Below are 21,447 nucleotides of genomic sequence, written 5' to 3'. Positions count from 1 at the left end.
TTCTGATGTGGTATATGTTGAAAATAAATGGTATTAAGAAAAGTTTAAAAACTTAAAGGGTACTTCTACCTTTGATCACTAGGAGGGAAAGTTAGAGATGGTTTTGTTAAGTCCTTAAATGTGCAGGGTGACACTACTCAAATCATTCCCTAGGGCCACTAGCAGAAAGAGAATATTAAAGTTGGGCTAGGCTCCTACCCAGCAACACAATTCATAGAATCTTAATCTGTTAAGCTGGAAAGGACATTAAAGAACACCTAGTCCAGCCGCCTCATTTGACAGATATGGGAACTGAGATGCAGAGGGGCTGAGTCATTTGTCCAATGTTATGCACTTGGTGACAGGCTGGAATACAAGTATGGTTTCTTAATCCCTGGTCTGAAGTTTTTTCCACTATGGAATATTGACTAATCGGGGGCATCTCTATGCTTACTCAAAGCCAAAAACTATGTTATTCATAACGTGGATTGCCTTCTTACACAGGTAAGTGGGTTAAATAGAGCTAAATGCCATTACAACTATTGTGATTATTCGAACTGGCTGACTTGGTCTACCTGCTGGGGATCTATCTTCAACCACAAAGACCTGCAAAGGAGTCCACTGCCAAAGTAATATTGTTACTTTGGGGTCAAAACAATTATGTGAAAGTTCTTGCAAGAAAAGTTATCTTTTAGACACCCTTGTATTCTTACTATTTGCCTAAATAATGGTACCTTATCTTAGAGAAAAATGGAGCTTAGATACCCAAATACGCTGGGCTGAACTCAGTTGGCCATTCTTAATGTTTCCATGTGGAGAGATGAGGAGATAATCAAGGAATAGAATCTTCTAGTATATGGCTATGCTTAGTTTATGTCATGAAGAAGAGAAAGAGATTGTCTATCAGGATGGAAAATAACAAATGAGAATTTTAATCAATTAAACATTTTGCCTATAAAATTGAACTGTAATTATTGACATATCCGTTAATAGAAATGCTTTTTTCCATACAGTAATCCTATGCAGGCTACTGGTATGGTCCTTAGCATTTAATGCACCTGGTATTTCGTGATAAATATTTACTTTCAAGTTAGAAAGAAAAAACTCACATATTTAAAAAAAGAGGAAGGTACTTCAAATCCATTACATTTTACATCATTTTCTTTCTATTTAATTCTTCTTTTAGGTTTAGAATAAGTGTATATCAAATACATTTTTAGGCCAAATTCCCAATGGCTAAGTATTGGATCAACATTTTTTGGAGGCTGATGCTAGATACCAACACAGAATGAACTCCTTAGATATAATACGAAATGTGAACTGTAACTGCAATTATGCTTATATAATAAAAAACTTAGTAATTAGATTTTAAAAGTTTGACATCATGGTACAGGAATGAATATTCATATTATTGTCAATCTATATCCCTATTTCTCAATTTAACAGCTTAAAGATTCTTATTTGTTTTCTGTGTAAGCTTACCAGCTTTCACAATCTTCCCTAATTTTGCAACACTGCTCTTCCAATACTTACAGCACATAAGGAAATTTTAATTCTAAGTTATATCTGTACATTCAAAATGAATATTCAAATATTAAACAGTATATTAGGATGACCTTTCTTGTTGGCACATCCCTTCTTTGCTGATTGTACATGGTAGTAACCTATAAAAGACACACATGATGATGACAATGATGTAGGTTTGTGGCTATTTGACTTTTCAAAGGCCAAAGAGGAAGCTGTAGTTGAAACCAAACAGTAAATCTTGGCCGAATATAAAAATTAAAGTCAAACTTCACTACGTCTCTAATTCAGAGTTTGGTAGAACATTTCAATAAACACAACTTATTTTTTCTTTATATTCTTTTCATCCTTTTCTGAAGAAATAACTAGACATTTTAAACTGAAATCCATGAATTCCTCTGAGATCCACAAGATGGTGCTATAAAGTGGCATTTAGAAAATTTTGACAAACCATATGACATCTAGGAGCAAATACTTATTAGGCACCGTCAAATAAATATAATTTAACAATATCAGTACAGAAAAATGGTATTATTAAAAGGCAATAGTAAACTAAATTCGTTAAAATAAAGGCAGTATACCTTTACTCTTAATGTTGTTTTTAAATATTCTGTCTCATAAATTATATTTTTGTTGACTCTGTTTTCAATCTCGGGTTTTAAGAATATTTTGTGAGAAGATTAAGAATTGAATTTGGATCTCAACAAGGCTAAATCATATTAGAGAAAGTACTGGACTGAATTGGAGACCAATCCCTGCTCTCCACCTGAATTGCTGTAACCAGTCTTCTTTCCATCTCTTCCAGTGGTTCTCAACCAAGGGCAATTTTGCCCTTGGCAGGTCTTTGGCAATGTCTGGAGACATTTTTGGTTTTCCCAGCTGCATGGGTGGGAGTGGAGGGAACTGCTACTGGCTTCTAGTGGGTAGAGGCCAGGGATGCTGCTAAGCGTCCTATAGTGCACAGGACAGCCCCCCACAACAAAGAATTATACTGCTCAAAATATAACAGTGCCAAGGTTGAGAAATTGACCTATTCATTCACTTCCTTGTCGTTGGTTTGTTTGTTTATTCATTAATTGGTCCACATATTCATTCACTGATGCATGTACTTATCCACCATCAGTCCATGAATTCATTCCTTCAACACGTTTTTCACAATGTGCCTACCATGATTCAAGACTGGACTAAGGGCTGTAATGGCTCATGCCTGCAACCGCAGAACTTGGGAGGGCAAGGCAAGAGGATTTCTTGAGGCCAGGAATTTGAGATCAGTCTGGGCAACACAGTGAGACTGCATCTCTAACAAAATTTTAAAAATTAGCTGTGTGTGGTGGCATAAGACTGTAGTCCCAGCTACTTAGGTGGCTGAGGAGGGAGGATTGCTTGAGCCAAGAAGGGCAAGGCTGCAGTGAGCCATAATCATACCACTGTACTTCATCCTGAGCAGGAGCAACCCTGTATCTAAAAAAAAAAAAAAAAAATACAAAGATAAGGACTATCCTGTTTCTATTGAATCTGACAGGAGAGAGAGATGCTTATGAAATAATCTAAACAATAATATGATGTGATTAGTGTTTCATTTCTAAGTGTAAGATGTTCTAGGGACAAAGAAATTATTTAATGAATCCTAGGAAAGAGGATAGAATTCAGGAAGTCTTCACAGAGATGGGGGTTGTTTATTGGATGGGTGGGTGAGGCCACGGAATGAAATTTTGAGCAAAGCACAAGCAAAGCCAGAGACATGTAACAGTTTAAAGTGTTTGGTGAGCATGTACTCTTAGGGTATGAAATTAGAATGAGGAGGGTTGGGAAAAGGAATGGAGAAAATACTTAAACAATTGAGCAGGGCCACTCTGGGAAGGGCCCTGGACTTCATCCTCCAGGTATGTAAAGTTTAAAACAGGATCGGGGGCAGTGGCTCATGCCTATAATCCCAACAATTTGGGAGGCTGAGGCCGGTGGATCACTTGAGGCCAGGAATTTGAGACCAGCCTGACCCACATGGCGAAACCTATCTCTACTAAAAATACAAAAATTAGCTGGGTGTGGTGGCACAAGCCCATAATCCCAGCTACTCGGGAGGCTGAGGCACGAGAATCCCTTGAGCCTGGAGGCAGCGTTTGCAGGGAGGCGAGGTTGCAGTGAGCAGAGATTCTTCCACTGCACTCCTTCCTGGGCAACAGGGCAAGACTCTGTCTCAAAAATAAATACATAAATAAAATAAAATAGAAGAGTGATATTAGACACGTAATAATTACCCTCTTTAGGCCTGGGTTTCATACCCTTAATGTGAGAAACATGTCAGGTTTCCTCTAGCTTTTAAACCATGTTTTATAATTAGACAGTCAATCCATTAGATATATTACATACTGTATACTATTAGATTTATATTACAACTTTCAATAAAATCACATCTATAAAGAACATTTTTTAATATATAAAAACTGTTGTCACAGACATTTACTTTCATTATTATGAGCAAAATATTATATATTCCTATTTAAATGTTTGGTGTTTGTTTTAAGGCTGGACATACTTGAGTAGATCAAGTTATTCTGCAGAATACAGTCTTCCAGGCCAGGCACTTTGGCTCACGCCTGTAATCTCAGCACTTTGGGAGGCCGAGGCAGGTGGATCACGAGGTCAAGAGATCAAGACCATTCTGGCCAACATGGTAAAACACCATCTCTACTAAAAATACAAAAATTTGCTGGGTGTGGTGGTGCGCACCTGTAGTCCCAGCTACTTGGGAGGCTGAGGCAGGAGAAGCACTTGAACAAGGGAGGTGGAGGTTGCAGTGAGCCAAGATCGTGCCACTGCACTCCAGCTTGGCGACAGAGTGAGACTCCGTCTCAGAAAAAAAAAAAAAGAATACAGCCTTCCAGTTGGTTTATTACTACGTCAATAACTAATCGAGGTGCACCCACAATAAATTTTAAAAATATTTTCCCCTCCAACTTCTCTACTCTTGTACATTTATCAATACATTTTAGTCTAATTAGATACAACTAGTTTAGCAAGTTTTATAGTTTGAAAAATTACTTCAAAAGTATTAGTGTTTTACAGAAATAAAACTGTGGTGAGTCCTTTGTGTCTTACATTAATAAATAAAGAAAACCTGATATGAAAAGTTGTGTGGGCCAGGCGCAGTGGCTAATGCCTGTAATCCCAGCACTTTGGGAGGCCGAGGTGGGTGGATCACGAGGTCAGGAGATCAAGACCATCCTGGGTAACATGGTGAAACCCCGTCTTTACTAAAAAAATACACAAAAAAATTAGCCGGGCATGGTGGCGGGCGCCAGTAGTCCCAGCTACTCGGGAGGCTGAGGCAGGAGAATGGTGTGAACCCGGGAGGTGGAGCTTGCAGTGAGCCGAGATTGCGCCACTGCACTCCAGCCTGGGCGACAGAGCAAGACTCCGTCTCAAAAAAAAAAAGAAAAGTTGTGTGAATTTTTTTTGAGTAAAATCAGTAGCAATAAAATGAATATTTGATATAATTTGATTCCGATTTACAAAATGTATTTTCATTACACATTTTGATTATATGTTTTTATATTTGTAATTTAAATTTGGCTTTAAAATATGGGTGGCTGAAGCCACTGCTATACACAGTTCTGTAGTCATTCAGAAGTTAAGGTCACAGAATAGAACAAACGGAGTAACATGAGATATAAGTAAAAAAAAAAACAAAACAAAACAAAAAGGTGAGGGTGCAGAGAACAAAAATGGCCCCCATATCTAAATAAAATACAGAAAACCCAGAAATCTCCTATAAGGAACACGTCCATCCTTTTGCCCAAAATAGAGAAATGAAAATACTGATGTTTAAAGTCACAGAGGTATTGGGAAGGGCAGGGCTGTATTACAGTCTTCAGAATTGGTTAATGATACAGTAACTGAGCCACTTTCATTCTTGCCTGTTGTTTGAACTATAATTACCTGCCCTATTTGATTGCATCTTTTGGAATCCTCCTTCCTCCTTCCCCCAAATCTTGATCGCTATGGTTTCTATACCACATTTCCTCCAGTATTAATTCAAGTCTTTGATGGAACATTTCAGATTTGAATATTCATCCATATTTATTTCCTCTGCAGAAATTAAGACCCATCCAACAATTTACAAAGCAATGTGGATTTTCCACAGCACTTGCTTTTTTTAGACAGGGTCTCACTCCTGGGCTCAAACTATCCTCTTACTTCACCTCCCGAGTAGCTGGGACTACAGGCGAGCACAACCATGCCTGGCTAATTTTTGGATTTTTTTTTTTTTTTTTTTTTGTAGAGATGGGGGTCTCCGTATGTTGCCCAGGCTGGTCTTGAACTCCTGAGCTCAAGCAATTTGCCCGCCTTGGCCTCCCAAAGTGCTGGGGTTACAGGCGTGAGTCACTGTGCCCAGCAGCACTTGCATTTTGAGACCACATCATAGATCTCTTTTCGAGAGAGGGTTAATTGTCAAAAGATAAGAACATTGTATGATGTTATAAAAAAGGGGTTCAAGCCCAAGAAAAGTGTTTGAACTAGTTCGTGGTTTTGAAGGGACCTTAGGGTTCACGCACAGGCTGTGGAAGAAGCAGATACAGGGTGGGTGGGGGGCGAAAAGTGCAGGACGGTGGGACACCCAACTCTCCACCCTAACCCCCTGCTTCCATCAGCCACTCTTCTTTCATCTCTGTTGTCCTATTTCAGGTGAGGTGTAATTTTTTTTGAGACAGGGTCTCGCTCTCCCAGGCTGGAGTGCAGTGGTGTGATCACAGCTCACTGCAACCTTGACCTCCTGGCCTCAAGCCATCCTCCTGCCTCAGCCTCTCCAAAGCTCTGAGGTTACAGATGTAAGCCACTGTACCAGGTGGAGGCAGAATTTGAACAAAGGGTTATGAGGAGATGCCAGATGATCTCTAAGGTCCCTTCTGCCCTGTAGGGGCAGGGAATTTTTGTTTTCAAATCTTTGACATGAGCAGAGACCTTTAAGCTAAAAGAGTTGAATAATAACTGAGAGACACAGGATAGGATAAAGAAAACTTGTAGGCCGGGCATGGTGTCTCATTCCTGTAATCATAGCACTTTGGGAAGCTGAGGCAGGCAGACTGCTTGAGTTCTGGAGTTCAAGACCAGCCTGGGCATCATAGCAAACCCCGTGTCTACAAAAAATACAAAAATTAGCAAGGTGTGGGAGCACATGCCTGTAGCCCCAGCTATTAGCCAGGTGTGGTGGCATGTGCTTGTAGCCTCAGCTACTTAGGAGGCCTAGGTGGGAGAATCACCTGAGCCTGGGAAGTAGAGGCTGCAGTGACCCATGATCAACCACTGCATTCCGTCCTGGGCAAGAGTGAGAGTCTGTCTCAAAACAAAAATAAACACAAAAAACCATGTTAAAAAAAAAAGGCACCAAAATAAAATTTAAAAAAAAGAAAAAGCACCAACAAATTAATCTTTTCCCCTTCTTCCTAAGAAATCAAATATTTTCTATTTAAATGTAATGAAAAGGTACATTCAAAAAAGTTAAATTCCTTCCAACACTGAGCTATGTAGTAAAAACAAACTAGCAGGAAAACCTCAGTTTGAGTGTCCTACAGAGACAGGGCTTGGAGATCTACCCAAAAGCAGAACTGGTTGTTTCCACAAGGAGCTCCTTTTCAAAAACAAGTGGTGCCTCTGAACACCCACCTGAATTAGGACGTGGCAAACAGGACATGCAGGCTTTTGTTCTGGGTCTCTGATTTCTGTGCATATAGGACCTTCCCCTCTTGGTGTTGGTAAGAGTTGCCATTCATTTGCATATACACAGGGACATTAAACAACAACAGCACTGCGAAGGTGTGGAGAGCACGACTGGCCATTGCTGGACTGACACAAGATGTTGGCAGTTACTGTTCACTGGTTGGCACTTTTAAGTAAATATTTATTGATAAAACCTCATAAAACAACAAAAATTCACGTTACTTAGGGGAAAATGTGTCTAAGCATTCCCAGCATTTTTTGAATGTAATGATACATTTTGTGAATTTTAGTAGCTTTGGAAATAACCTTAATGTTGTCCCAAAAGTTAAAATAAATTTTCAGCAGAAATTCAAAGTCTGTTTTAGGAATTGTTTTTCATCTGCAATATAACTAAGAGTTATGAAAAAACAGCTTTGGAGAGAGGCTCTAGGAAACACTTCATTTCATCTGCATTATGCCCAGGTTCCTTAATAAAGGAAAGCACAACTGAATGACCACATGGAAGGTATAAAAAGGCAAAGAATGAATTAAGGGGCAGGTGGATCATAGACTTTTAACTTTTGGCTAGTTACATGAGATACTCCAGCTGTGAATGCATAGCAAGTGATTCCATTTTAAGCTAATAACTATGCTTACATTTTAGCCTACTGGTCTTTCTTGAAAGAGACATTGGCAGACTAAAGAGAAAGAACCCAATCCATATTGTGTAAAGGGAAAGTGATTTCAAAAATATTAAGGTGAAAAATGAATTGTTAATTTTCAAAATTCTGTGGTTCCCCACACCCCTCCTTCATCCAGACAAAAAAGGGTAGTGATCATTTTATGTAATTAATACACAGGTGTGTGGGGAATGGAGGTGTTTCTGTTAGTTGCTGTCACTTTTTTCTGGACATCAAGCTCCTTTTCTTCGCTTAAATCAATAGCACAGCTTCTGTCACTCCAAACTAATAATGGCAGCAGTGAAACCGATTTGCTATTTTAGAAAAATGACTAGTAGAACACATATTTCATAATATCACATGATAAAACAATTTAAAATTCACAGGTAATTAAAAACACTTCACTGGCCTATAGTGACAACTAAGATCACTTTAAAAATCCCTCATTTATCAGACTACATTTATATGAAAGGAGAAATAAAATCTTTTCATGTTCCATGAGGGAAGAAGATAGAATGAAGTCTGACACAGTGCAAAAATGTGATTAAAGTGAAACAAGTTGCAATAAGAATTAGACTTCTGTCTTTCTAAGGATAATTCTCTACTCGTGTTTTCCTGAACACAAACCAATGAAAAAAAACATAATATAGATAGTATTAATTAGAAGGATCTTTAAAAACATTTCAAAATTCTGCTGCACAATAGGAAACCTAATTTTCATACTCTGAAATGTATCAGGTACGTAAAGTTGATTCTTTTCCTAGTTCCAATAAGGTTTTGCCTTCTTTTTCTTCTTCTTTTCTTTTTTTTTTTTTTGAGACGGAGTCTCGCTCTGTTGCCCAGGCTGGAGTGCAGTGGCGTAATCTCGGCTCACTGCAAAGCTCCGCCTCCCGGGTTCACGCCATTCTCCTGCCTCAGCCTCCTGAGTAGCTGGGACTACAGGCGCCCGCCACCACGCCTGGCTAATTTTTTGTATTTTTAGTACAGACAGGGTTTCACTGTGTTAGCCAGGATGGTCTCGATCTCCTGACCTTGTGATCCACTCGCCTCGGCCTCCCAAAGTGCTGGGATTACAGGCATGAGCCACTGCGCTCGGCTCTTTTTTTTGAGACAGAGTCTTGCTCTGTCACCCAGGCTGGAGGGCAGTGGCATGATCTTGGCTAACTGCAACCTCCACCTCCCCGGTTCAAGTGATTCTCGTGCCTCAGCCTCCTGAGTAGCTGGGATCACAGGCATGCAGCACCACACCTGGCCAAGTTTTGTATTTTTAGTAGAGACAGGGTTTCACCATGGTGGCCAGGCTGGTCTCAAACTCCTGACCTCAAGTGATCTGCCTGCCTTGGCCTCCTTAAAGTGCTGGGATTACAGGTGTGAGCCACTGTGCCTGGCTTGCCTTCTTTTGAAATAAATTGGCTGTCTCCTATCTATGGAAGTCTACAAACTCTTGAACAGAGTATGAATTATATGTCTCCACTGGCCTGGAAATTTCTACCCTTGACATTGTTGGTTTTGTTGCCCATTTTGGGGGGCAGAAGAGAGGATGCAGGCAGGGTGGAGTGGCACAGTTTCCTCTCAGGCCTACAATCAGAAACACGTTGGCACAAGGGGACAATCCCAGGGCCAGGATCAGGGTGAGGTCCGTGAGGCTGAGTCGAGAGGCAAGTGCAGGGTCGGATCCTGTTTTTACTTAAGATTTTGATATTTTGTTCACCACATTTCTTTTCTGCATTAATTTTTATTTTAAAAAATGTTGCATCCCTGAGTTTTTTGGCACCTACTTACATTTTGTGCCCAGGGTGGATGCCTCACTGACCTCACCCTCATCCTGGCCCTGCTCAACCAACACCTGGGCTGTGGGCTCAGGTAGATCTGTGAGGCCACAGTGAGCACAGCCTCTCCCTTTTACCCTCTTCAGCTCAGATGGGTCAGGAAAGTCTCCTACGAGAACTAAGTTCTCCCTGCTTGCAAAAACGAAAACAAAGGGTAAAGAAAAGTGTCCTCTTTGTCTAACAGGAAGCCAATGGGAGTGTTACAGAACAGCAGTTGTAGATAGAACTGACCCATGGGAGTTTCAGTTGGTCTCTATTCCAGGGCTATATCTTTCTGGACAGGAACCATAATGAGCAAAAGAACTAATGCCCACAAGGTGAATTTAGCAGAAGAATCAAGGAGTCAGAATAATACATTAATTCAAAAGGTAGGAAGACTCCCTCCAAAGAATGCTAAGTTAAATAAAAATGAGAGACTTGAGATACACACACAAATGTGACATAAAGCTCTTTTATGTAGTGAAATGGGCAGGATTACATGTGGTACACCTAAAGTAACCAATGGTAACTTTCCATTCTTGAAGAGAACAAAATAATACTTTCAATCGTATCGCTAAACTTCTTATGGGACAGGTTGGTATGCGTCTCCTTGTATTTTCCAAAAATACATGCTTACCCTCCTCAGGCAGGGGCCAGATGCTGCCCCCCACAAAGCACACTGGGGCCCTGCTTTCTCTCCATTTGGGTTTGAAGTGAGTAGAGTGGAGAAAGGGATGCTTTCAGAAATGTTATCTTACTTAATGCCCCCATAGCCTGTAGCTCTGTAAGGAACAGTCTCACAGGGAGAAAGAGAGGATTAGGAGCCGTGGGGGAAAAAGCTTTCCTTCTGGCAGTTTCTACAGCTAGAACTATGAAGCCCCCAGGTGTCACACTGTTTTCTCTGGAGGAATATGATAAGACTAGATGTAATGTTATTACGCTGTCTCATTTAGCAAGTAGTATCATCCTCCGATTGTTTGGAAAGGTGAAATACAGGGGATTCTGGTTCTTTGCCCTACCATGGAAGGAACATTTGGACACCACATTACTTTTTTTGGAAAACGGAAGCTAAAGCTAGAGGCCAAAAAAGCTCTCAAAAGGGAAGATGAAGAAAGTTAGGAATATTGGTCTGATTAAACAGCTCTCAAAATTATCTAGTGAATGCTGACATTAGATAGGTATTGGTCTTTAGGTAATAACATGGGTATGTATCTACTTTATGCATTTCTATGCAGATTTAGTAGAAAAAAATACCTAAATATATACTTAATTCCATAGGATCCCAGTGCATTTTGAGGATTTAAACAGATAAGCCAACCTCAAAGGGACTGATTCTTGCAACTAAAACACAGACACCTCTGGAGTGAAATGTGGCAACAGTTTGACAGGCATAGCAGTAGCTTAGGCCAGAAAGGATTTATCCAATTAAAATTATGGGATGAATTTTGGCTGGCAGAATGTAATTACCAGCCTTGGAATGGATCCAGGATCCTGAGGTTAACACCCCTCCTCTTGCCAACAACCCTCCTACCTGCCAACACTCCGAGATGGAGAAGGCTGGATCTGACATAATCGCACATAATACTGTTGTGACATCTAAGTACAATGATGATGATGTGAGAAGCATCATGAACCTGTTTTTTTTAACACTCATTATGTTACTTATTTTTATGCCACATTAGGCTAGAAACCAAATGTCCACATAAATGTTAATTTCCTCAAATCTGTGTTTAAAAATTATAATTAGAAAATAAAAAATAGATTTAAAAATTAATTTATTCCGTCAAAGTAGTTATTTAGTGATTATTTCACTACAGGAACAAAATTGGATCAAAATGGTGACATTTAATCCTTGCTACACGAAAAAAAAAAAAGCAGGTCCTGATTTTTTGGAAGCGAAATGTGTTTTCAAGGTTGAGTGGCCTAGAAAAAAAGGAAATGCGGAAGCCTGTTTCATATTCCTTGTAACTTTGACTAAATGGGTATGCGCAAGGACTGCTTTTGTCCCGGGGTGGGTCCAGTTCACAGTCACGGGGGGCACTAATCCTCCAGGAGGGGATTTACCAGAAGGGTGTGTGTGAGTGCGTGTGTCCCTTCCAAGGAAACCAGAGAAGAGCCCCCTGCTGGTGCATGATCAATAGGCAAAGACCTGATCATTAGATCCCAATGCCCCTTTAAAATCATTAATTGACTAGAGAATTGCGGAGGGTCTGGCGACACAGAAGAGCAGACGAAAAGGCAACACTGAGAAAAATCTGAAGCGTTCAAGGACGCCAGGCACGTGGTGCCGGGTCAGGGAAGGAGAGGCAGAGCCAGCCCGGGCGGTGTGCGGCTGGGGTGGGGCGCGCTCCGGGCGTCCGGGAGGCGGAGCCGGCGGCGGAGGCTGCGCGCGGGCCACGCGCGGCGGCGACTCTGGCTGGGTGGCCGCCCTGCCCCGCTGCCCTGCCCCACCGCCCTTCGGCGTTTGCAGGTCCGCTCCCCTCCCAAACCGCAGAGCGGCAGGCGCGGCCACTGGTTCGAGAGCTCGGCCGGGGCAGCGCAGCCGCCGGCCGCCCCTCGCTCCCAGGCGCCACAACCCCGCGCCCTTGCCGCCGCTGCGTCCCGCGAGACCTGTGGGGAGGCCGGGAGTCACTTCGGGTTCCCTTTCAGCCCACGTGGTCCTGGGACACTCCACCCAGGAACCTAGTCGGCACTGCGCAGGGAATCCCAGCAGCGGGGTTCTGGCCCCAGCACGCGTTGCGGCAGCCTGGCGAGCGTCCTTGCGGCCTCCAAGTGCCGGTGGGGTGCGTGCGCAGGGGGCAGGTGAACTGCTGCACTTTGCACTTGCTGAGCTAGGTTCTCCGGGGGTGGGGAGGCGCGGGGGCGGGGACGGCCGCGTGTTTGATCTATCACCAGAGGTCATCCAATAGTAATTGAAGGATGAGCTGGGAGAACTAGGATCTCCCTGTCCCAAACAGAGTGTTTTGGGGGGCTTGCGTTTGGGTCACTTTCTGAGTCTGATACTGCCACTCATTTAAGCTTCGCTGTGAAGGTGAATTTTTCTAACACCATCTTTGTGTGATTTAGCTGTCCACAGGGAACCAAAATGTGGAATGAGAGGATGAAACTAATCCTTTCTTTTGCACTGTTAGGGGTTGCCATAAACACCATTTGTTAAAAAGCATAATTATGTTGGGAAAGTGCCTGATGAGACAATTAAGCTGCATAAACACACTGAAAACAAATGAAAACCAGAAGACGCCCACACCCCTTGTGTAAAGCAATTTTTTGTTTACATAGAAACGAGAGGTCTGGGTTGCTTTATTACAACAATGTTATTAATATCTAGAAAAATCTAATGACAGAATTTTTATGAATTTTCAGTGATGAGATGATGGACATGATATGAAAACCTGCCTCCAAACGTGAGCTAGCTACGAAGCCTGAGCTCTCTCTAGGTTAAGATGATTAGGCCAACGAATGATCCTGGCGAACAAGCCAGCGGATTTATTGAGGGAGAACACCATTATTTGCACCAGAGCACTTTTAGCTTAAACTCTAAAGTTTAAAGCTTGTCTCAGAGTTAGACCACTGTGGTTGGTATCCCTCACACAGGGAACATTACCTGTCAGAAAACGACCCTCATCAAATATTTGTTGAATGAATTCATGAGGGCCTCATCTATTTCAAAAGAGACCAAAGTTATGAGGTCCTGAACTTGAAGAGGGAAATTATTTTCTTATTATTTTAAGATGTTTTAATTCCTTTAGATCATGAATATCATTTGAGGTATGGAAAGATGAGTCAAAAATGCTATTCTAGAGTACTAAAAAGTATCAAAGCAACCTCCAAAACCTGTATAATTAATTTTCAACAAAAATCACATTTTTGATATTATTGAATAATATATATCAGAATATGTGTCATCTTTCAAGTTACAGAATTTTGCAAAAAGACTTTAAACTGATTTAGAAACTTGGGTGGAACAAGGAGGAACTTAGACAATTGTCATGTAAACCATCCAAATGGCTTCCTTATTTATTTGTATAATGTCCATGGCATGGCCTGGACTGTATAAATAAAGTTTATTTATACAAATAAACTTTCATTTTTGCCACAAGAATTTCTTTTATAAGAATCCACATATTAAATAATCTTCCTCATTTCCTTTTTCTGCATTTCCCCAGTAAGTCTAGTTTAACAACAACAAAAAAAACCTATTTGTAAAATAGTACAGACCTTGAAAACAGAGATAAGGCTAAGGAAAACTGTGCTTGAAATGGGATAACATACTTTAATGAAAAACTTTCACTTACATGATGGAATTCACGCTGAGGACCCTGCCAGGTATTTTCCAGTGTCGTTACAAGGTTTATATGTATGTGACCATGTACACGTGGTTTCTTATTTTAGTCAATCTGGGGATTTTATGCTTTAGAATTTTTCTAGGAATGAAATAGTAAAGTGCTCATATTATGACTGCTTCGTTTCCAACAAGTTATGATTTTTTTATAGTTAAAACATGAAAATATGAATCAACTCTAGAGACACAAGAAAATTTTTCTCCTATTCCAGAAAAATCATGTCTTCTTCCAGAGTGGGACTCCGTTTGGCTGCCTGTTTACTAAACATTTCAGAAGCCAGAAGAAAATACATTGTTGAGAACATAGCAAAAGCAGCTCTTCTTGACAAAAATGGTAGGAAAAACAGACAATTGAAGCTGAATATTGTAGTGTTTTGATAATTTAGTAATTTTTGTACTGTGCACACTGTGTCTACAGAACACTTTTCTTTCTTTCTTCCTGAGTTTTCCTCCTTGCTCTTGAGCTGTTGCAGCTCTGCGCAACTCCAGGATACTGAGATGGCTCAGTTACTCAGATGTGCACATATGCTCTTTTCCAAATGTCTGCATACGCTCAGCAGCGCAGCTCTTAACATTTGCGTGTGAATCTCTGAGATGCGTGTTGTTCAGGATATTGACAGGCTCCTGGGGAGGATGTATTTACATAAAAGTATAATGTTTCCCTCATGGGTTGTTTATTTGATCATTAATAGAATGAGCACAATCGTACCTTATGCTTTTTATTGAGCAGGTTAAATGAAAAATAAACTTGCCAAATACCAACTACTTTTCAAAGCACTCCTGCCAGCAAAGCCCATGCAATCATTACAGTATTATTATTTCTACCCTCTTTTCTCTGTATAGACACTGTTAGGGAAGTGCATTTAAATGATGCGCATAAGATCACTCAGCAATTTGGTGACAGAAGACTGGAACTCATGCCTCCTTATTCCCTTGGCCAGTATTACTATGAAAGATACTGCTCTTTTTTCACCCTTCTTAAAATGTTCCTGTGATGACACATGGTTAGGTATTATTTGTCTTTACTTTCACACACACAGTAACACACACAACAGTGTATACAATCATTTAAATAGGATGCTGTTATTAAATCAGTAACTTTTTGGCAACAGGTGAAACCAGCCCTAAAACATTTCAGACAGTAAATTTTAATTTCCGATTGTCATTTTTAATGTGATTACTGCTTTTCATAAGAAAGAAGTGTTTTCCCCCAACCCATCTTAACTGTGAGCACATTTAAGTTACTGTCTTGCAACTTTGCAGGAGCTAGAAATGTCTGAAAATTCCTGATAATTGCTGATAAGAAAACTCCTTTGGAGTTGGTATGCAGCTGTGATTTTGCATGCTTTTTGTGGAAAGAGCCAGCTCGGGCTCTTCATTGTCAGAAACAGTACATCTAATGGGATTGGGTTGCCTGTCTCTGTGATTAAGTGAATGTGCAGAGACATTTGTGGAAGACACACACTGATGGATGCCTGGGTCTCAACTCACAGTTTTTATCAGCTTATTAGTGGCAGCAGCTCAAATGGAATTATAGCTATTATACTCCATTACAAATACCAAACAATTTACTTCTGCTGAGATTCACACTGACAGCTCCTCTTGCCAGGAGTAATTTTTTTTCTATATGCATGCTTAAGAAATTGCAGGAGAGAGTGTTTTATTCTTTCAGCATTTGATTCAATTGAACCATATGAAACTGAGAATAAAAGCTTTTCAGGAGAAGATTTAGGATGAAAAAAAATTAAATCATATCTCTTTTCTTCCAGGAGTTAGAGTATGTTGAAAAACTACATAAAATAGGAGGTTGCATGAACTTGTTCTTACTTCATCTTTTATAGTTTTCAAAATGCAAGGAAGGTAGTACTAGTTAAGAAAATGAACCTTTTTTTTTTTTTACAAATATTTTAAAGGCATTTATTTTTAAGTGAGTGGAATAAAACTATATAAACTGTATTTTTTTTTTCTAATTAAGCAATGTGAGCACATTTATGGCCTAGAAAGGTCTTAGGTAAAGGAATCTGGGTAATAAATTTTAGACCTACACCAGAGCAGGACTCTACAGATGCTCATTTGGCCATGAGTGAGTGACATATGTTTATCTTCTCACACTATTAAAATTAATAGTGTAGGGCTGTTCTAAGCTCTGTAGTTCCTGGGTGTAACTTGTTTTTCCTTTCCTCTGAAAAGATTAATTGTTAAGCTGCCAGGGGACAAGGAGACAAGGTATAATAGCATAACCAAAGGTTTAATTACCGCCTGAAAACTTTTGTTCTTCACTTTGAATTTGCTTTTGTAGGCTTAAGGGGGACTTTTAAGGAGCCTGGACCATGCTTGTAAACTTCAAAAATAACTCTAGGGTTATGTATGGCTGCCACACAAGGGAATGTCAGCTTTCTCCTCCAGGTTACACATATTCAAGAGAGTCACAAACCACCAAAAGCTGGAAGTTGTTAACATCTGAAGGCTGTTGGTGGCCTCGGAAAAGGAGATGGTGGACTCAGAACAGTTTCTAATGGACAGGTGCATGCATCTCAAAAACCTCTGCTCTGGGCACTAATTGGTCTATTCTAGTTTTACCAGATGTCAGATCTTGACCCAAACAGTTTAGTTTCTGGATTTTGGAAGGAAGTATTGACAAGGCCTAGGTGATGAGATTGATAAGGAACAGGATTTAGAGCCATATGATTTGGCTATTGAAGAAAGAAGCTACCATCTTAGACTGAGTTAAGGGAATTTTGGTAAATTCAGTAGCAAGTCCAAAAGAGCGTCTCTTATAGACATCAAAAGCTTGTGTCTGAGCTGAGACATCTGGTTATACAATAAGACGCTGTAAGAAAGGTGGACATTGCCTCTCATGAATTTCATGTTTATTCAATGTCACTTCCAAAAGTCACATCCCAGAATTTTTCCACTAAGCTAAATTTAAATATACCAGAAGAAATAAACTATTAAGGTTTTATCACAGAAAAAAATTCTTGCACTTCTGTCTTGTTTTCTTTACAGGAAAGAAACATCCTCAAGTGTCAGTGCTCAATATATTTTCTGATCAAGACTACAACAGATCAGTCATTACAATAGCAACTTCTGTTGATAAGTTGGGTAAGATTTCAGTTTCTTTCTTTACATATGTGTCTTGTTTTTGGTGAGGGGTAGGCTTCAGGTAGACCTGAACATTCTCTAATCATTGATTTCCTCTGTAAATCCGAATACTCCCCTCTATTAAGTAAAGAGTCTACCACAAAACTACGTTTAATCATTTTTCTGAACATGTAAATCTCAAACAGTCTCCATTTCCTCTTTGTTACAGTGAACCTTGGGGTCCAAGATTTCATGACTTTTTTTTTTTTTTTTTTTTTTTTGCTGAAGATGATCACATATCCTTTGGGGTTAAGAAAAGACATCTTCAGGTTTTAGCCTGTGAAGTAATAGTGTGGAAGTCAGCTTTCATTTCACTGCTAAGCTGGCATGGAATAAAACATGCTAAGCAGTGCATTCTGGGTTGGGAGCTTGAGATCTGGAGTTGGGCCATGAGTTGACATGTCTCATAGGGACATTGTAAGGTTTAGTAGAGAGCTTACAGATAACTTCAGCAAGCATAGGACAGATTATCTTTTTTTTTTCGAGACAAGAGTCTCACTCCATTACCCAGACTGGAGTGCAGTGGCCCGATCTCAACTCACTGCAACCTCTGCCTCCGGGGTTCAAGCAATTCTCGTGCTTCAGCCTCCTTTGTAGCTGGAATTACAGGCACACACCACCATACCTGGCTAACTTTTTGTATTGTTTTCAGTAGAGACGGGGATTTGCCATGTTGGCCAGGCTGGTCTCAAACTCCTGACCTCAAGTGATTTGCCTGCCTCAGCCTCCCAAAGTGCTGGGATTATAGGATTGAGCCACTAAGCCTGGCCTGGACAGATTATCTTGAATGTTGTCTTAATAAAGGATAAAAATCTGCTTTTTCCTCTATTGCTAAAATGGTCATACTGTATTACTAATGAAAACTCAGAGTAATATCACAGAACTCTTAGGTGTCTATAATATGCATTTAGCTATAATAATTCAATGAAAATATAATTAGTAGATAAGAGCAAAACTTAAATAAGTAAGCTTTAAAAAATTTATGTGAAAAAAAATGTGTATGTTTGGGCACAGTGGCTCATGCCTGTAGTTTCAGCACTTTGGGAGGCCAAGGTGGGAGGACTGCCTGATGCCAGGAGTTTGAGACCAGCCTGGGCAACATAGCAAGACTCAGTCTCTAAAAAATAAAAAATAAAAAAAAATTATGTTTATTTATCGATTTTAATATAATTACTCATAAGTCATTCTGAAAATAAGGAATTTGATTAGATTAATTGGAGACAGTTGAAAAAATTTAAAGTAAACAATTGTAAAAAAAATCAAATAGTATAAGACCAATAAATCTTGTATAATTCTCCTACTTTGGGGAGGAAAAGGCTGGAAGAAATGTCAAGTTTTATGACTATTGGGAGGTGGGGTGAGGGGAAAGGTTAGATTTTGTATTTTTCATTATTTTGGACAAAAAGTCTTCTATACAGATTACAAAAGAAAAGCAACTAGTGGACCAACAAAATCATAGCTTTTTCTTTAGATGCAGTTGAAAGCTGAATGATTGTTTTTCACAATTTTGCATTTTTAGGCAGTTCTGTTCTGGCTGCCTGCCTAGAGGCCTTCCAGGCTATCGATATGGAAGTTCAAGAGGGAATCCACCCTTGCCTGGGAGCAGTGGACCTGATTCCGATTTACCCTCTCTCTGGTGTCACAGTGGAAGAGTGTGGAGTGGTGGCCAGAAGTAAGAGAAAGTTTGGGGTTATGTGTTCTTTCTTACTGGAAACCATTTTTACAAACTGAAATAGCTTGTGAGAATCAAATCACTCCTCAGTCCCTGGGAAAAGTTGATCTTGAAGAACTGTATCAACAATACACTCTGTGTTTGTGACACACCCCTCCACTTCCTACCCCATGACATTATGGAACACTAAATGTTGTGGGATATGGCAAAAAAAAAAAAAAATCAATAATTTTATCCCTTACAAATTCACAGCAGATCTTGAGGAAACAATAGTAGTTTCTAGTAAGTCCTTTAGGCTCTTCAGGGCAGAATGATGGTGTGTTTTGCCTATCTGTGTCCTATTTTCTTGAGCAGGGGTAATGATGAGGTTGAAAATCCACTTAAATGTTAACTCTTACCCATTTTTCCTCCGACTTTTTTTTTTTTCCTTTTTTCCCTGTGCACAACTCTCTCTAAGATTTTCTTTAGAGCTGAACTGTCACTTGCATGATTTCAGCCCCAGGGGTAAGGTTAATTTGGAAAAATTTGAGCTATGTCACTTGAGGTGTTTTTGAATTAGGCAAATTGGGAGAAAAGAAAGACCTTTTGCCTGGACTGTCTAACTGTACCACGGTTAATTACAAGATGCAGAGGCTTATAATCTTCGGGGAAAAAAAAGCCGCCTTAGGATAATTGCATTTTTTTCTGTATGACCTCAGAAATCCCTCTATGATGTTGCCTCATTTTTAATTAATGGTGAATTGTCTAACATTTGGGATGTAGATTTGGACTGTAGCTGAGCTACGTTAAGCACCAGAAATAGGAAATGAGACTTGCTTCCAAAGGAGTACCTCACTACTTATGCTGCATTTTATGTGACCTGACAGTTGAAGGGTTATTTCCAAGGGAAATCTTGGCCCCAGACTTGCTTTACGTTTTATCCAAGAAAGAGTTAAAATTCAGCATGGGGTGGGTGGGGAAATATGTTCCACACAAAAATGAAGAGTTCAGAATTGTCCAGACCAGAATAATGATTTTAATTGTCTTCAAAACAATTATGGACAATTACATTAAATATCAAATTAGCTAGTACATGAAGTTCTTCATTACATCAGGACTGGTCCACCCCAGATGTTCATCCTGTGTAGGAGACAGTTGAGAATCAGTGAGTCTGGACACAGGATTTCTCCCTTCCCTTGCCCTTTGCTTCATTGGCAGCTACTGTACCTCATGATTTAAACATGGACATTTCTAATTAAATGAGAGCTCAGCTGCATTCTTGAACTAATTTATAACATTTGATTTGAAATGTAATAGCTTCAATCTTCATCTGATTAAAAACAGTCCTATACTGTACATGGTTACTATTTTGATGCTCTAACATGCAGTTTTTATTTTTACATTCCCTTTTCTACACAGCTGTTCATCTAATATCATCCAAATTTTTTTTAAGTTTTTTTTTTTTTTTTTTGTAACAGCATGCTCAGGCATTCTTGTGAGGCAGAAGTATTCACATTCTAGGATCCCGCTGTTCTTAGAACAGTGAAAGGATGTTTTTCCCTAGCATAAGGCTTTCCCAGAGAAACCAGCTTTAACATAATAATCAGCTAACTTTCTCTGGACAAAGGGCAATAAATAGCATCCCAGTGACATAAAAGAGTTGATACTGATATGTGTAATTTATGTATACTTTGTATGCAAAAATGCTGAATAACATATTTCAGAACTTTTTAATATCAGCTATAAGTTTGCTTATAGCTTCAGGAAGAGGTTCTTAAGGTGGGTCCAGGAAGAGGTTCTTAAGGTGGGTCCAAAGTTGATATTCAGAGGATTTATAAATAACTGTCAACAATTTTTGCAAGTTTTTACGCATGTGCATTGTGTATATATACATAGAGACATACACTCACACATAATTTTAAACTAAATTATTATTTTAGTTTGAGGACTTTTAGAATAAAGGGAACAGTGATGCAGAGGCCCAGAGGTGAGGGCCGCCTGAACTTCAGCACCTGCAAAGGACTTCAGTATGGCTGCATGGAACTTAGAGGTGGGGTGGGATGGGAAAGACATTCCTGGGAATGTTACGAAATGAGGCTCAAGAAGTAATCAGAGGCCAGATTATGAAGTTTTATTTTTTTTTAATTTTTTGAGATAGAGTCTCGCTCTGTCACCCAGGCTGGAGTATAGTGGTACAATCTCGGCTCACTGCAACCTCTGCCTCCCAGACTCAAGTGATTCTCATGCCTCAGCCTCCCAAGTAGCTGGGACTACAGGTGTGCACTGCCATACCCAGCTAATTTTTTTTTTTTTTGTATTTTTAGTAGAAATGGGGTTTTGCCATGTTAGCTAGGCTAGTATTGAACTCCTGACCTCAAGCAATCTGCGGGCCTCGGCCTCCCAAAGTGCTGGGATTACAGGCATGAGCCACCACACTTGGCTAGATTATGAAGTTTCAGATGTTAGGTTGAAGGGTTCAAATCTTGTGCTAAAGGCAGTGATAACCACTGAAGTGTTTTAAGCAAGAAAACTACATGATTGGCTTTCAGTTTTAGAAAGATCACTCTGCTTGCATGATAGAGAATGGACAGGAAGTAGGCTGACCAGTTTGGAAGGATGATATTG

General features: G+C 39.9%; 1 protein-coding gene across 8 annotated transcripts in view; it reads left to right on the top strand.

Annotated features, from left to right (window-relative positions):
* The first annotated feature begins 12,058 nt into the window (after positions 1-12,058).
* Positions 12,059-21,447, top strand: part of FTCDNL1 (formiminotransferase cyclodeaminase N-terminal like) — a 92,480-nt gene continuing 83,091 nt past the window's right edge. For 3 of the 8 annotated variants that reach the window (XM_024243480.3, XM_009237945.4, XM_063712959.1), the window contains exons 1-4: positions 12,059-12,471; positions 14,243-14,364; positions 17,037-17,132; positions 18,691-18,843. In XM_024243480.3, coding sequence (XP_024099248.2) covers positions 14,250-14,364; positions 17,037-17,132; positions 18,691-18,843 — 364 coding nt within the window. In that variant the 5' untranslated portion in view covers positions 12,059-12,471; positions 14,243-14,249. Of the gene's footprint in view, positions 12,491-14,242; positions 14,365-17,036; positions 17,133-18,690; positions 20,083-21,447 lie in introns of those variants that run through there. The other 5 variants (XM_063712957.1, XM_009237944.4, XM_054549635.2 and 2 more) reach the window with 3 other exon arrangements.

The sequence above is a fragment of the Pongo abelii genome, chromosome 11, assembly GCF_028885655.2.
Source record: "Pongo abelii isolate AG06213 chromosome 11, NHGRI_mPonAbe1-v2.0_pri, whole genome shotgun sequence".
Taxonomy (NCBI): Eukaryota; Metazoa; Chordata; class Mammalia; order Primates; family Hominidae; genus Pongo; species Pongo abelii.
Note: the sequence above shows the minus strand (reverse complement) of the source record. Positions and strands in the feature narration are given on the sequence as shown.